This window comes from Dermacentor andersoni, chromosome 6 (assembly GCF_023375885.2).
Source record: "Dermacentor andersoni chromosome 6, qqDerAnde1_hic_scaffold, whole genome shotgun sequence".
NCBI lineage: Eukaryota > Metazoa > Arthropoda > Arachnida > Ixodida > Ixodidae > Dermacentor > Dermacentor andersoni.
This window is the reverse complement of record NC_092819.1, coordinates 9,740,204-9,754,801: the sequence shown is the minus strand read 5'-3', so window position 1 is coordinate 9,754,801 and position 14,598 is coordinate 9,740,204. Positions and strand designations below refer to the sequence as shown.

Here is a 14,598-nt window from a genome sequence, read left to right as displayed (position 1 = left end):
AGTGTTAAAGGTTTAAATGGAGTCGAACTTACCTAGTTATATTGAAGTCGCATCTGGCACAAAAATATCTTTGTTATATCCAATATTCATTATGAGCACATATATATAACACACTGATATCAGTAAAAAACATCTTCAATTTAATTCGGAATATTTATGTTAGTTATATGGAGGTTTAAATTGCTGAATCCTAATTGAAACAATCAGCCAAGCAGAAGCTTGGACTCACTCTTTCAGTATCTGCTCTGCCAAGTGGTCAGCAAAGTCAAAGGCATCACAGATGGGCAGAAAGGACAAGGCAAAATCAATGCCTGTAAGGAGAAAGAAAGAGAAAACATTAACAATCCTCATTCAGCACCAAAATCAGCAGTATTACTTCATTAACACTCAATGACTTACACTAGCTGCTGTAAATACTGTGAGGCCTCAAACGTGCCATCGGGAGAAAGGAACAACAGTAGTGCAATCACAAGAACATTTATTGCACCATTTATACAACATTCTAGCCAGCCAAATTACTATCTATAGAACATGCTAAATGGCGCTCATAAATTGAGGAAGTCCTACTCATCCCGACAGTGTATCTAGTGAATATGTTCACCCCCATGCTGGATGTAGAGTAATAAGGTGGACAATCACATTTGAAAGAAAAAACCAGTCACAAAACGCAAAGGACAAGAGAGGTTCACACCACACCAACCAGTCATTGTGGTGTGAACCTCTCCTTTTGTCCTTTGTGTTTTGTGACTCGTTTTTCTTTCAACTATGCACCAACTGGCCCGGATTTCAACCCTTCCGCAAAGCGTCACGTTTGTTGATGTAAGGTGCGGTGAGGAAGGACTCGAAGGTGATAGTCGGACAGGTTGCACTGGTGGACATATAATGAACAACACTGCACTGATACAAAGCCTCAAACCTAGCACGAATTAAGGCTGTCCTCCAATGCGGCGCGGGATCCGACGATGCAGCACACTGCTCCGTTCCCGTACCTCGCCCACTAACACGTGAGGTCCAGGTGTCGCAGCATACAGTCCAACTGAGTTCGCTCACATGTGGGCGTAATCGTCGTTGGCCTGCCGTACGCCGTGGAGACAGCTCGGGTTGCATAGGCAGTGACAGTGACATAGCAACAAGCCGCTGGGGTAGTGGCTCAGGATCCCTGGTAGTGCCGGAACTCAGAGAGCACAGGAGCCCTGAGAACACTGGAACCGGCCAGGCACAGGACACGGCGGACCTTGCCTCAATGGCCCGTCACGAGGCTGTCCAGCGGTACATCCTGGGTAGCCCTCTCAGGACTTGTTGTTCGAACCTCCTCGGCTCGTTCGATCCATGCTGGCAGCTCCCCACTCGCTCGTCTTCCCCTTCTTCCTTCTCTTCACCAGCCCTCAAGCGTGTTTCTTATTTTCCCGCGTCGTGCTGTGCCTGCCGTCGTATTTCACCACGATTGACACCAATGCCAATTGTACACGTAGCTGTACACGCAAACGGTGATGCACTCGAACAATTGTGTTCGTCCCTCCCAGTGCCCCGCTCCGAAGCCTTTCTTAGAACTCTCCCACAAAGCATGCCGATGGACACGCTAGACGTCCACACAACCTGCAGACTCCAAGCCAAAGAGGAAGAGGCTACTCCCTTTTGCGCCGGAGTAACCCTGCTGTTAGGTGGCATTAGCAGCGCAACAGGTGCCATCTCTTGTAATATTCTGCAACTGCACCGACCGCCAGTAGCACTTAGCTATGCAGGGAAGCTGGATTACAAGTGATGCAAGAGTCATGCAGGGAAAACAACATAAGGGGAGGCAAGAGAGTCAAGTGTCCCCAAAATACTTCTGCTACTTAATCACTAACATAATTCACTTAAATTATGCACCCAAACTCAGCATTCATGACCACATTACAGGCAGCACCTCAACCCAAGAGCTGTAACAGAACACAATACCCTTTTTTGGCTGCAGCAGCCGTCTCGTGGATTCATTACAAAAGACAGTAAAAATAAAAACCGCCTTGGAGCTATCAACAAATGCAAGACCATGGCAAGGTTAGCAACGTAGAGTAATAAAAGCACCTGGAATGGACTTGACAGCAGCATCATAGATGAGTGAAGGGATCTTTGCTTTGAGGACAGCATCTTCAGCTTCTCCATCATCCTTCACAAGAAAAGTACTGAAAATTATTACATGACCGGGCCATACATTCATACATATGCCTCAGAGCAAAGGTTCTCAATATTGGTTACGCAGAACCAACTAAGCAATTTTCTTTTTCAGAATCTAATGTAATCACCCTCTGTTTTCTTCGACCCTTTTCTCCCGCCTGCAACAACATTGACCCTTCACCTGCTCAATAATGCATGCATGCTGATAGTTTACTGTTTACGCTTTTATTTCTGAGCAATGAATCTTGTGTAACCATTCCATCTGAGTAAATACCATAGCTTATAGAGGGTTCATGCAACTGCACCCACCAATGCATGCAATGTTTATTTACACTCAGCATGCCTTCAAAGAAAATAACACAATAAGAAGTGAAATAACACAGCTTTTAGTGAGCATGGGCAATACATGTAGTGGAAGAACTTAAAGGGGCCATTAACAGGGTTGAACATACAGGATAACCAAGTGTAGTAAACAGTACACAGTATTAAATATCTCCACTGAATATCACAGAGGTGGATGTCACTACGAACTTGCCTAATTTTTTTTTTATATAATGAAGTGCATCCTCGCTGATGAAACTAGTAAATTTCTCTTGTCCATGTGACACGCAATCCTGTGACATGTGCACTGATATTTTGCTTGCCTCTGCTATTTAAGAACATAAATAAAAGATTCAAAAACGAAGCTAACTGACTTTCCTGTGACTGGCAGATATTTCAGTGTTTGCTAATTGTGCCTTCCCAGACATGGTGCATTGCAAAATAGCTACCGAAGATGCACCACAGATATTAACTATACAAATACAAGTATTGCACATCCTTTCTAGTGTTATGAAAAATTTCTAGTAAAAGGCATCTTTGCAAAAATTCTTAATCTAAACAAAATGACTGCAGCGGAAAGAGACTGGAATTAGGATGTAAAAGTAGAAATTAAATACTTTCAACAACAAAATATTATACAGATCCCACGCACTATGGGAATATATATAAGCATAGCTTTCAGTGCTGTTTGCTTTGATTGGGGATAATTTGCCATGATGCTGACGGTGAATGTAATTTCTTCAACAATAAGTCCAACAGGAGATTGGCAAGTTGATGTTAAACGTTACCTTGCGTGCACTACTGCTGTTTGTCTGCATAGTACACAGAACACTCAGGGAGAGGTGTTTGCTTCAAGCATTGTTGTGCACCATATTTCATAACCTCTGAGAGGGTTGAGCCTTGTTATTGCCTCACATGGCACACTGCATCATGACAGAAGCTATAAACTTAATTGCACTCTGGGGCTGTACGTGCCAAAACCTCAATCGGATTATGAGGCACGTCATAGTGGTGGACTCCACATTATTTTGACACAGTGTTGTTTAATGTGTCCCTAAATCTAAGTACATGAGCACTTTTTATTTCACCCCCATCGAAATGCGCCTGCCATGATCGAGATCAAACCCACGACCTCAAGCAATGCCATAGCCGCAAAGCTACTGTGGCAGACACAGAAGTGTTGATTTGACGTGCGACCACTTCCGTAGTGTCACCTAGACCTTGCGGTGCCACTCTGCTTCTGCACACCCCAATGCATAAGTTGCCCACTTGACATACAGTTGAACCCAGCTATATTGAACTCGCAAAAAAACTCATATCAGTTCGACAAAGAGCATAATTAGATATAAGCCTGCTAAAGAACTGGATGTCATAAAAGCACATAAATGCCCCAGAAGTTGGATTTCCATCGCGGCGGCGGGGAAACTCGACGGCGCGGATCCATCCAACCGCATTTATAAATCATTTAAAGCATTTATAAAATCACTTTATTGATGAAACAGCTTAGTTTCGCATGAAATAGTCCTGTGTATTTTTCTGCTTGGGCAGTTTCGCTGCCTGCGACGCATGCACTTCTCCACATTCTCTAAGGAGAGAGCAGCTGAGGCTGCAACCTTCTGCATTCACGCAGAAGCACCGGACTAGTGCGAGCGCTCCAATCACTTCGGAGGTTGTAGGCAAAGGACCATCGTTGGTTTCCACATTGTGCCCACTTTCACTTGTGCTCGGTACAACATCATCTGCACTCACAAACTCGTCAACCATCGATTCGTCAATGGCTTCCAGAAATTCTGACATCTCGGTCAAAACTTCGGCAATTCCAGCAGCGGCTTCATCGCACTCATCAAAATTTACAGACATCACTGGGAACATGGAAGCCTGCATGTCTGAAGCAATTTCGGATGAACCACTCATACACGGCCACGCGTACGCATCGGGCGCCACGGGCACCAAGTTGTCCGCTTTAGCCCTGATCTCCCCATTATTCTTTAAGATCGTCCTGAGAGTGTTCCTCGAAATCATTCACGCTGCGGGGACACATCAGACTTCTCACCGCGTTCAACCCGATTTATGATTTCAAGCTTCATGACGAAAGGCAAATTCTGCCGCTTCATCACGGCAACACTGAGGGAGAAGGCCCACAAGGCGCACACACAATGAACCAGAAAAGCAGCGAGACAACTCGCACTTTCGACATCTTGCATGACGAGGGCACAAGAGCCTCTGATTGCCTCTCTGAGCAAGCGCTGCAGGCGGGCCAGGATCATATTTTTCAGGGGGGTGTCGACAGCTCGTACGAGGCAGCGCGGTCACTGTAGGGATAGCGGTTGGATGGATCCGCGCCGTCGCGTTTTTCCGCCACCGCGAGGGAAATACAACTTCTGGGGGCACTTTCTCACCACTTGACGTTCAATATATCGGGAGCCACTGCTATTTTTGTTCAATGTAAGCGTAACTTTTGCTATATATACTTATTGTAACTATACCGTGTTCAGAAATTGTTCGATATAAAGAATAATTCGATGTAAACGGGTTCAATTTAGTCCAGGTTTGACTGTATTTGCATAGTGTTTCTTTTTCATAAATAGCAGAAATGTACGATACCTTGAACTTAAATTTATCCAGTTTCCCCACAACCGCTGTCATGTCTACAGTAGTAGCGTTTCCTTGCCTTATCATGTCCCCTTTTCCTTGTCTACCCCCCTCTTGTACGGGAACTGCGAAAGGGGCAAGGCTGTTATTCACTTGTTTCACAACTGTGTCGTTCTACCCATTCTCCGCCCTCTCTCCTGTTCTATCTAGCTTCCCTCTGGACTTGCATGTTAGCAGAAAGGTAAGCGCTGCAGTTTCTGCAATGCTTTTGCAGGGACTCAGGGATAAATACAGCTGTCAAGAGGCTAATGTGGCGACGCCCAGGGAGCTCAAGAGGGCGTTGTGCACATGCAGCGCAATGGAAAACGTCCAAACGAGTTTCTCGCGTCTCCTTTCCTTGCTGCCACATTCCTTCTATGTATATACAAGCTCTGAACCACCCCCAACGTGGCGTGCAAGACAGCCACAGCAGCAGCAGTGGGAAAGTCGAAGGAAGAGTCAAAGAAAGCTTCACTTATATATACAGTCAACAACTGATTTTCCAGTCGCCCAATTTTTTCGGACATGCCCTATATTTCAGATGCCTTTGCAGCACCACCCCGGTACCCCACAGAGTCAAGGTATAAGAACATCTGAAATTTCGGACGCAAAAACCCTTCTCCGTCCGATTTTCCAGCCTTTTGCCATGACCACAGATCCGAAACAGTATTGATCGAAGCCACCACCGTCGTTTTGATTATCTCGCAACCTCAAACAGGTGCTCTCGCATGCACCTCCGCTTGCAGCCGTAGCCACCACTGCGGCAACCCTAGGCGTAGTTACTTTGACGTTTGATACCAAGCTTCTTGCCGTCCGTGCCACGTTTCTCATTGAAACTATTCACCACTGTTAGCAATGACGCTGACTCCGATTTGTAATCCTCGCCAATGGCTTCGAAGCTTGGAAAGCACAACACGTTGCATAATGCCGTTTCCCGAAAGTCAGCTTTGCGTACGCAGTGAAGCATACCAAGAGTGGCAAGGGACAACTGTCACTGTACACAGTATGTATTCCCTAATTATTAGTGCATGCACCCTCTGTCTCGTGTCACAGTACAATCTCCGATATGTCTAATAAGTGTACTGACAGGCCTTCAGAGCTATTTAGGACGTGCCTGTGGCCATTTGAGCCCCTTGGGAGGAGCAAAAGGCATGCATTTTTTTCAGACTGCCCGACTTTTCTGATGTTTAGCGGCTCCTAGGGAGTCCGAAAAATCAGTCATTGACTGTAGTTTTGCGCATTACAGCTTGCCAAGTTGGCCAGCTTATACAAAAGTCATCATATTTTTCTTGGTCACAGTTTAGCCAGATTTTATATTTGCTACATAGTATCGAATCTTAATCAAGTTTGAATGCATTTGAAACCAGTACCTTCTATTAGCCTTGGCACATTCTCCTACAATAGAAACAATAGAACACTGCTAGTCCCTCGAAGTTATATGCAACAATATTTCACTAAGTTATGTACGATATTTCACTACGATTAACAGCTACGTAGCTTTAGCCACTCACAGCCATAACCTCTGACATTGCAGCAAAATGCACTTGCTGAAGTTTTCTACTACTTCTAAAAATTTCCATCTGTTACTTGCCTGTCTGTCATAACAAGGCCTTTCATCTCTTCAGACGTTGCATGGTTGCTTTTACTCCAGCATGATCTACAAACCTAGCTTGACTTTGTATCTTAGTGTAGTAGCTAGGCTTCCTTTAGCAATATTTTGGCAGAGTAAATGGCGAAATTATTCCTCTCTGGAGAAAGGCAATGTGCCAACACTGCTACAGTAGCATTCCTTTAAGATGAACTTAGTTATGATTGGTCCTTCACACGAAATATATTGATTTTTGTTTAGTTCCCATGGATTCTGCAAGTCACTGTTAAGGTGAACTTCTGATAAAATGACCAGATTTATAAGGCTTTTTCATGTCTCTAGATGACTCCACACCATGTACGTGCGCCAGACCTACCTTTCTATCGTCAATGCCAAGAACTTCCTTTCTTTTTCTCATCTAGAGGAACAAAAAACAAACATATTTTTATCTCATTGGATAATATAAAGATAGTATTCACTGATATTGTAAAAGACCCACCTTGTCAACGAATATCAGTTCCATTCGGAAGTACTGCAACCAAGTAACCATAAGTTAAGCAATGAAAAGCCTCACCACAATACAAGTCGGTTAAACATGCAGTAGACACTCGAGAAAGGTCCTTACCTCATGCCAGAGCAGGAATGACTTGCTGTTGAACAACAACCCCCTCTGAAGTAGCTTACGAGCCATTTCTGGAGAGGAGTTGCACTCCAGCTGCCATTTTGCAGCGGCCACCCAGATCTCTAACAAAACAACAGCAGCCATCGTCAACAACCTCATTTTAAATAAAGTCTACAAAGTATACATCAATGAGGGCTACATTAAACTATATTAACCCTTTTTTCTATGATACAGTAGAATTTCAATTATACAAATCTTTCGGGACAGTGGAAAAATTCCTATACAGAATTCCTATCACAAGAAAGAGTAAAAAATCTAGAAAAATAGAAAGATCAGCAATGAAATGGTAGAACAACAGATAGAATTCACTCGTATAGACCGTTGACCATGACATCGGTAATTAATATACAGGTTAGCAATGCAGGCAATCAAATTAAAGCTGCAAGAATAATGGCATTGTGGGAGAACTTCAGAATGGCTTCAGAATAGGTAGGCGTGTCGATGATAACTTATTTGTTCTTAGCCAGTGCATTGAAATATCAAGAGTAGAAAAGAGACCGTTATAAGTGGACTTTTCAGACATTCCAAGAGCGTTTGACAACGGAGACCGCAACATTTTGTGGGATATTCTGGAAGGGGAAGGCTTGGGTGATGATTGTCTACAGCTTTCGAGAGAGATTTACCTAGAATATACAGTTTGCGTTGAATGGGAAGAGATGAGGAGCAAGGAGAAAGTTGATATCAACAAGGGACTGAGGCAGGGGTGCCCTTTATCCCCACTGCTGTTTATGATGTACATGGTGAGGATGGAGAGGGCGCTAGAAGGAAGTAATATCGGGTTTAATCTCTCGTACGAACAAAAAAATTATGAGGTTTTACGTGCCAAAACCACTTTCTGATTACGAGGCACGCCGTAGTGGAGGACTCCGGAAATTTCGACCACCTGGGGTTCTTTAACATGCACCTAAATCTAAGCACACGGGTGTTTTCGCATTTCACCCCCATCGAAATGCGGCCGCCATGGCCCGGATTCGATCCCGCGACCTCGTGCTCAGCAGCCCAACAACATAGCCACTGAGCAACCATAGCGGGTTCTCGTACAAACAGGCGGGTACACTTGTACAGCAGCAGCGTCCAGGTTTATTTTATGCGGATGACATTGTGTTGCTAGCTAACAAGCGAAGTGATTTGCAACGTCTGGCTGATATCTGTGGACAGGAAGGCGAGAATCCAGGTCTGAAATATAGCGTTTGAAAATCAGGCGTTACGGTATTCAAAGAAAACAGTGAACAGACAGTGGAAATTTAGGGCCAGGAAATACCACGGGTAACAGAACATAAATACCTTGGTATATGGATGAACGAAGGTAATACATATATGGAAACACAGGAAAAAACAATAACAGTAAGGGGGAAAAGAAATGCAGCCATAATGAAGCACAGAGCACTAAGGGGACCCAGGGTATGTGGAAAGGTGTAATGGGTCCAGCACTTACTTTTGGAAATGCGATTGCTTGCTTTAAATCAGGGGTACATTCGGGACTCGATGGCAACCAAAGGTCAGTAAGACGCATCACATTGGGCGCTCACGGGAAGACTACAAATGAAGCTGTGCAGGGTGATATGGGCTGGACGAGTTTTGAAGTGAGGGAAGCTCGCAGTAAAAGTATGAAGAATGACTGAGGAATATGGAAGAAAATAAATGGGCTGGGAGAGTGTTGAGGTATTTGTACAGGAAAAACATTGATTCACAGTGGAGGAAAAGAACTAGCAAGAATGCGGTGCGGCCTGTAGGGCGAGCAACACAGCAACAAAGACCATCAAGCAGAGAGTCAGAGAGGCTGAAATAATCTCATGGGTGGCGGCAATGGAAAAGAAACTTGCCATGAGTAACTACATAAGAGGAAAATATGAAATCGGGAAAGAAACAATTCATGATAACTCAAAGGGAAGCTCATTACCTTTCGAAGCGAGATCAGGATGCCTTAGAACACGCACCTATAAAGCAAGATATAAGAAGGAAGGAGAAGCATGTGTTTGCTGCGGTAAAGCTAGGGAAACGATGGAGCATGTTTCATTAGAATGTGAAGAAGTCCAGCGGTCGATTTAGACACCACTGGACTCCTTCAGCGAGAGCAGGGGGAAAGTAAACATGTCCGCAATAGAGATTAGTAAGAGGCGATTGGACGATTGGTGGAAGTATGGAAACAAAAAATAAATGGAGACGTACAAAAGAAAAGTTCAGAATAGGGGGTCCGTAAATTTGGTTATAGGAATTCATTGTGAGATTTTCCTTTCTTTTTTTTTTAACCTAAGTAGGTCATTAGGCAGTATAATAGCAAGAGCTTGGTGATGCAACCCACCGCCCTGTTCCAAAGGGGACGCTCATAACATCCATCCATCCATCCATTTCTTTCGTCAGGCTTCGACTCATTCGAAACGAGAAGCGATGTCGAAGACTACACAAGGTTGTCCATAATACTCTGTCATTGAAGCGTCCTGAGACTAAGCGAAAGCAGTTTACACAGTCATTTACTATGAACGAAGTGAATTTTACAAAAGCAATATCAAATTCAATTCGAAGCGGGCAGCCGGTACTGCCGCCATGTTTCACGCAAGCTATGCAAACCACGCAATGACTCTAACGCTAAATCTGAGAAATTGCACGCGTACGCTATACGCTATGGGTCGTTTAGCATTCTGTGCATGCACAGTAATGAACCGCTATATTATAGCGTACACAATGGTATAGCGTACGCTAAACAAACTGTCTGAAGTTTCAAGGTGTTTGAAAATGGCCGACAAGTTGCACGATAATGCACAAAGCAAAGGCTTTTTATAGGGGGGGGGGGGGGGGAGCTGGAGGGACCCTAAAGGCAAATATTAAGTCAATGTTGGACTGTTAAAATACCATTCCAGAAACCTCACAGCGCTTCCTTCGTGCCAAGAAAGCACTTAGTTTAAGAGAAAATTGTGTCTGAAGGGTTCGCATACCTTTAGCACAATTAAATTTGCTCGCCCTCGACAGGGAAGTTGTGATGTTGCATACCCGATCACCACTCTTTACTATTGCCAATGAGTAAAACAGCACCTGACAGACAGCACTACGATTTTTTTCGCAAACAAGTGCGCAGCCATGGAGAAACCGAGCCAAGACAAATTGTTAGATTCGCCACTGCTGCTGCTCTTGGTCGCGTGGACCGTTCAGGCATCCTGCACCATCACATGGACGTGGAATTCTCCGCTACTTGCTGTTTGTGCGAGTTTTGCGGGCGAGCAAAACCAGCACAGCTCTACGCTATAGCGAAACTGCTTAAACACAAAAACACAGGTGACACAGAGTCGAGCGAAAATGAAACCTCTTGGCTGCCCATGCTGCTGTCAAGGGTAAGGTCAACGACATGAAGAAAAAAATTGAGGAGAGGCCCTACCCAGTCCACAGGCTAGGAGACAAGTTTGGAGAAAGTCGCATGGTATTTTTTGCTGTAGCGGCCATGATGTCGGGGCACAATGGCAGTTTTGTTGTGGTGGTGTGTGCTCATGCATGTGCTGCTCTGTAGGTCATGTACTGTAGCAAAGGCATCACGTGTGAAGGTTTGCGTTAGTCTCCATGTTTTGTTCCACTTGGTTAGATTATCTAGACCGCGTTCTCCTGGCTGTTGTTGTTGCCAGGTGGGACTGGCAGATGCAAAAAGCGTGAAACGCCGAACACCACATACCAGGTCAAAAATGAACGATTTGGAAGCATATTTACCATCTTCAGTGGATTCATGCATCCCATGTCATCCCAGACTGCAACTGCTGTGCTTCAGATTATGTACAATAAATGTCTTGCAGGTCAGCGACAGCTGTGCAATGTTCCTGCTTTTGACAATGGACGATGCACTTGTGGAATGCAAAACAGCTATGTGGAAGGATGGGAAAGAAGCAGCTGCTGTGAATACAGTCAAACCCACTTATGATACCTGTTTTAACAATATATCGTTTATAACAATGAGAAGCTGCTGCAACATCAACTTCTGTGTGTTTTTCACGGTGAAAAACCCACTTACTACAATGCCCAGATGCCGCATTATCGGTTATAACGAAGTCTGGCTGCTGGATGTCCAAGCCGAAAGGTAGTGAAATGCGAAATCCTTGAAAAGGAAAAAAGAAAACGAGAAATTCAAGCCACTGCATGATGGGCCGCTGCTTCAACAGCCGCCGCACGCTCATTTTCCAGCCATCTCCGCGCGCCTCTCTCTCGTCACCCTTCCTCTACTCCGAACACGAATGGGCTGTGCCCATAGCTCTAAGCTGCCCCACTCCCCCGAAACACAAACGGACTGCATCAACTGCGCTACTCGCAGATTGTTCGCATGTTGCTCGCTGGCTTCTCATTCAGTGTAGTTCTGCTCACAGCCTAATTGCTCACGTTTGTCTTTGTTGGTTGCGTCAAAATTGTTCCTGGCCAAGCAGTTCCTCAGCCTCATTTGACCAAAGTTGGTTTGACTCGCCGCCTAAATGGAACATGGCTGATGTGCCCGCTGATCATCGGCAATGCATAATGTTGTCAGTGAAAAGAAAGCGCACGGCTATAGATCTGGAAACTAACTGCCGGATAGTGACAGCGACGACAGCAACGACAGCAGTGATGATGCAGTAAGGCAGGCTGCATCAACATTGTCCTCAGAAGAAGCCCGGCAGATGATTCAGTCCCTCCGGGGCTTCGTTTTTGTGAGGAACCTTCTGCTGCAATACGTGGAGCACCTAGATGCCTTGGAAAAGGATGTCGGCAAGCTTCGCGTAAAGCATGCAAGGCTGACGGACATAGCGTTTTCTCGTGCAAGTCAGTCAGAATACGTGGCAAGATGCTTGTGGCGATCTCGCCTCAGCGTTTCTTCTGGATTTCTCAAGCTGGCCAGGCTGCAGCAGCAGCCCTCTCGCAATTTTTAAAAGGCCCCTTTTGGGGCCACCAAAGCAATGTCTCAGCAGTGCTCGCATATCGCTTGCCAACTGCAAAGAGGGGTCGCGACCCCTCTTTGCAGTTGTTATAGCAGTGCCATTCTTTAACGCCGACAGCCGCGGTTTGTTAGACATGATCGGAGCACCCAGGAATCAGGTAAACGAGTGAACACAATCAGCATTCTGATGGAGGAAGGTAGTGGGGAGGGGCACTGGCCTCCCCGCCATTAGTTTTCTCCCATCAGGTCTGCCATCCCCCTATTTTGATTTTTTCATGCAACCCGGTTATAATAATTATCGGTTATACCAATGAAATTTTTGTGGCACTTGAATATTGTTATAAGTGGGTTCGACCATAATTAAGGGATGAACCCTCCTTACCACAGATACCTCTGTGCCGGAGAGGAGCAGGGAAGTGAAGGTCGGCGATAAGGATGCGGTGTAAGAGTGAACAAGGCTCGACTGAATGCCTGCACGCATACAAACAGCTGATGGTTGCACGTAGGCATGGTTAACGCACTAGCTGCATGCATAGGCGCATACTGTTCGGCACCGCATGGCAATTACCACATAACTGTTTCTGTGAAGCTTCACAAGAACAATATACCTTGGGCCGCAGTCAGTGTATCTACACGCACAATAACATTTTCTGTTGGCCTCGTTGGCAGCGCACTGTGGCTAGTCACATCTCTACAGTGTGCGGCCACCAGAAACTTCTTCAATAAAGCAAAATGATTCCTCAATCCACTAGCAGCATACATGTTTGTTCTCATAAACTGCAGATGGGTTAGCCATAGGTAAGGAAAGGTGCACTGACATATGACAGCTAATGCACCTTTAAAATCTTCTGATGAAGATCCCCCCTTTTCCACGGAACAAAGTTTCAGGAGGTGGGCTCTAAAAGAACAACATGGATGAAAGAGAAAGCTCGAATGTGAAAGCCAGGCGAGGGGAAAGCCAGGCAAGGGCTAGAGAAAGTCTGTAAGGGGGAGGGGAAGAGGGGTGTTGTCACGGGGGCGATCCCTTCTCGCATGCACACAACATTGCGGCCCCATTTATGGCACGCCTCTACCTTATTCTGGATGGTGTCAAACATATGTACTGAGGGGGGATCAGCGCTAGAAATTCCACACACAGATAAAGATAGGATGAGGCCGTGCATAGAACTTGGGGGCATTGTTGCTCCCCACCAGGCCTTCAAGTCATCTGACAGCTTCTCATTTCTGGTACTTGACCGAATCGTCGACCACACGGCAAAGAAGAAAAGCATTCCGAAAATAATGCGAGTTGCTTATCTAGGATATGCATGATAAGCACACCCCCCCCCCCTTTTTCTTTTTTTTTTCTTCTTTTTCTTTCCTTTCAAGTTTGAAGTTTATTTGTCCTGCCTGCTTACAGAAACGGGAGCAGAGGCTAAAGGCTACGTAGCCTGACAAAAGGCCTCTGCTCCTATTACAATTCGGCATGCAGGCCGATCTACAAGACAAAATAATGTATCTCTAATCATTTTGAACAAATACATCTTTCGCAGCAGAAAAAAAAGAGCATAAGAAAGGAGAAAAAAAAACAAGTATAGCACAAGCCTTACACATTCATTTTGTCTCTGACTTTCATTATGTTAATAAACTTGAGAAGAGCGTGCTGTTAGGATAGTTTGTACACGGTGGTAAGAATGAAAACAGGGCAAAAAACAGGATAAGAAAGACATACAGAACGCTGATTTGCGCATGGCAAAATATATCAAGGACAGGAGTGTTAGTCCAGGGAAGCTAAGAAACTGCCACAACAAACAGGTGGGAGGGCAGTTAGGTGAATGGCCTCGATGTCCACGCAGAAACAAAATATAGGAATGTTAGGGGCTGCTGCGCCGTTCAACAACCCGATGAACGTTAGAATCTGACAGTGACTAACGGAAAAGAATTTTAAGAAGGGATGTGGCATGATGGATAAGAGGAGGGGAGCCGATGCACATAAAAGGTATCAAGGACAACATTGGCAGATATTATGGACATAGGGAGTGCGTTTTAACACTGCCTGATTGCTCAACACCAGACGGCCGTGGCCAGTTGCCTAGCTGAGGCTCGCCTACCCCGTCATAACACGTGCCTGCTCGCTGTGAAGAGCACACCCTAACTAAACGCCTTGGCAATTTTCAGAATAGACAGGTGTCGGGAAACACGACACTTTCAAATTTCTCGGAGCTACTGGCTCTTATTTTACCGCGAACTATGGATGCCATAATTTTCACAAAGGCTTCTAAACAGGAAGCAGCCCTGCTTCAGACTGTCTGCATCATCAATTCTAGAGTGCTATGAAATAACAAGATGCGTCGCGTGATG

General features: G+C 45.2%; 1 protein-coding gene across 1 annotated transcript in view; it reads right to left on the bottom strand.

Moving 5' to 3' along the window:
* LOC126521522 (U3 small nucleolar RNA-associated protein 6 homolog) overlaps positions 1-14,598 on the bottom strand; it is a 104,727-nt gene that overhangs the window by 74,563 nt on the left and 15,566 nt on the right. Inside the window, exons 7-11 of the mRNA XM_055065805.2 lie at positions 7,320-7,438; positions 7,194-7,226; positions 7,071-7,112; positions 2,065-2,146; positions 230-311 (exon numbers count right to left, since the gene is read on the bottom strand). Coding sequence (XP_054921780.1) covers positions 230-311; positions 2,065-2,146; positions 7,071-7,112; positions 7,194-7,226; positions 7,320-7,438 — 358 coding nt within the window. The remainder of the gene's footprint in view (positions 1-229; positions 312-2,064; positions 2,147-7,070; positions 7,113-7,193; positions 7,227-7,319; positions 7,439-14,598) is intronic.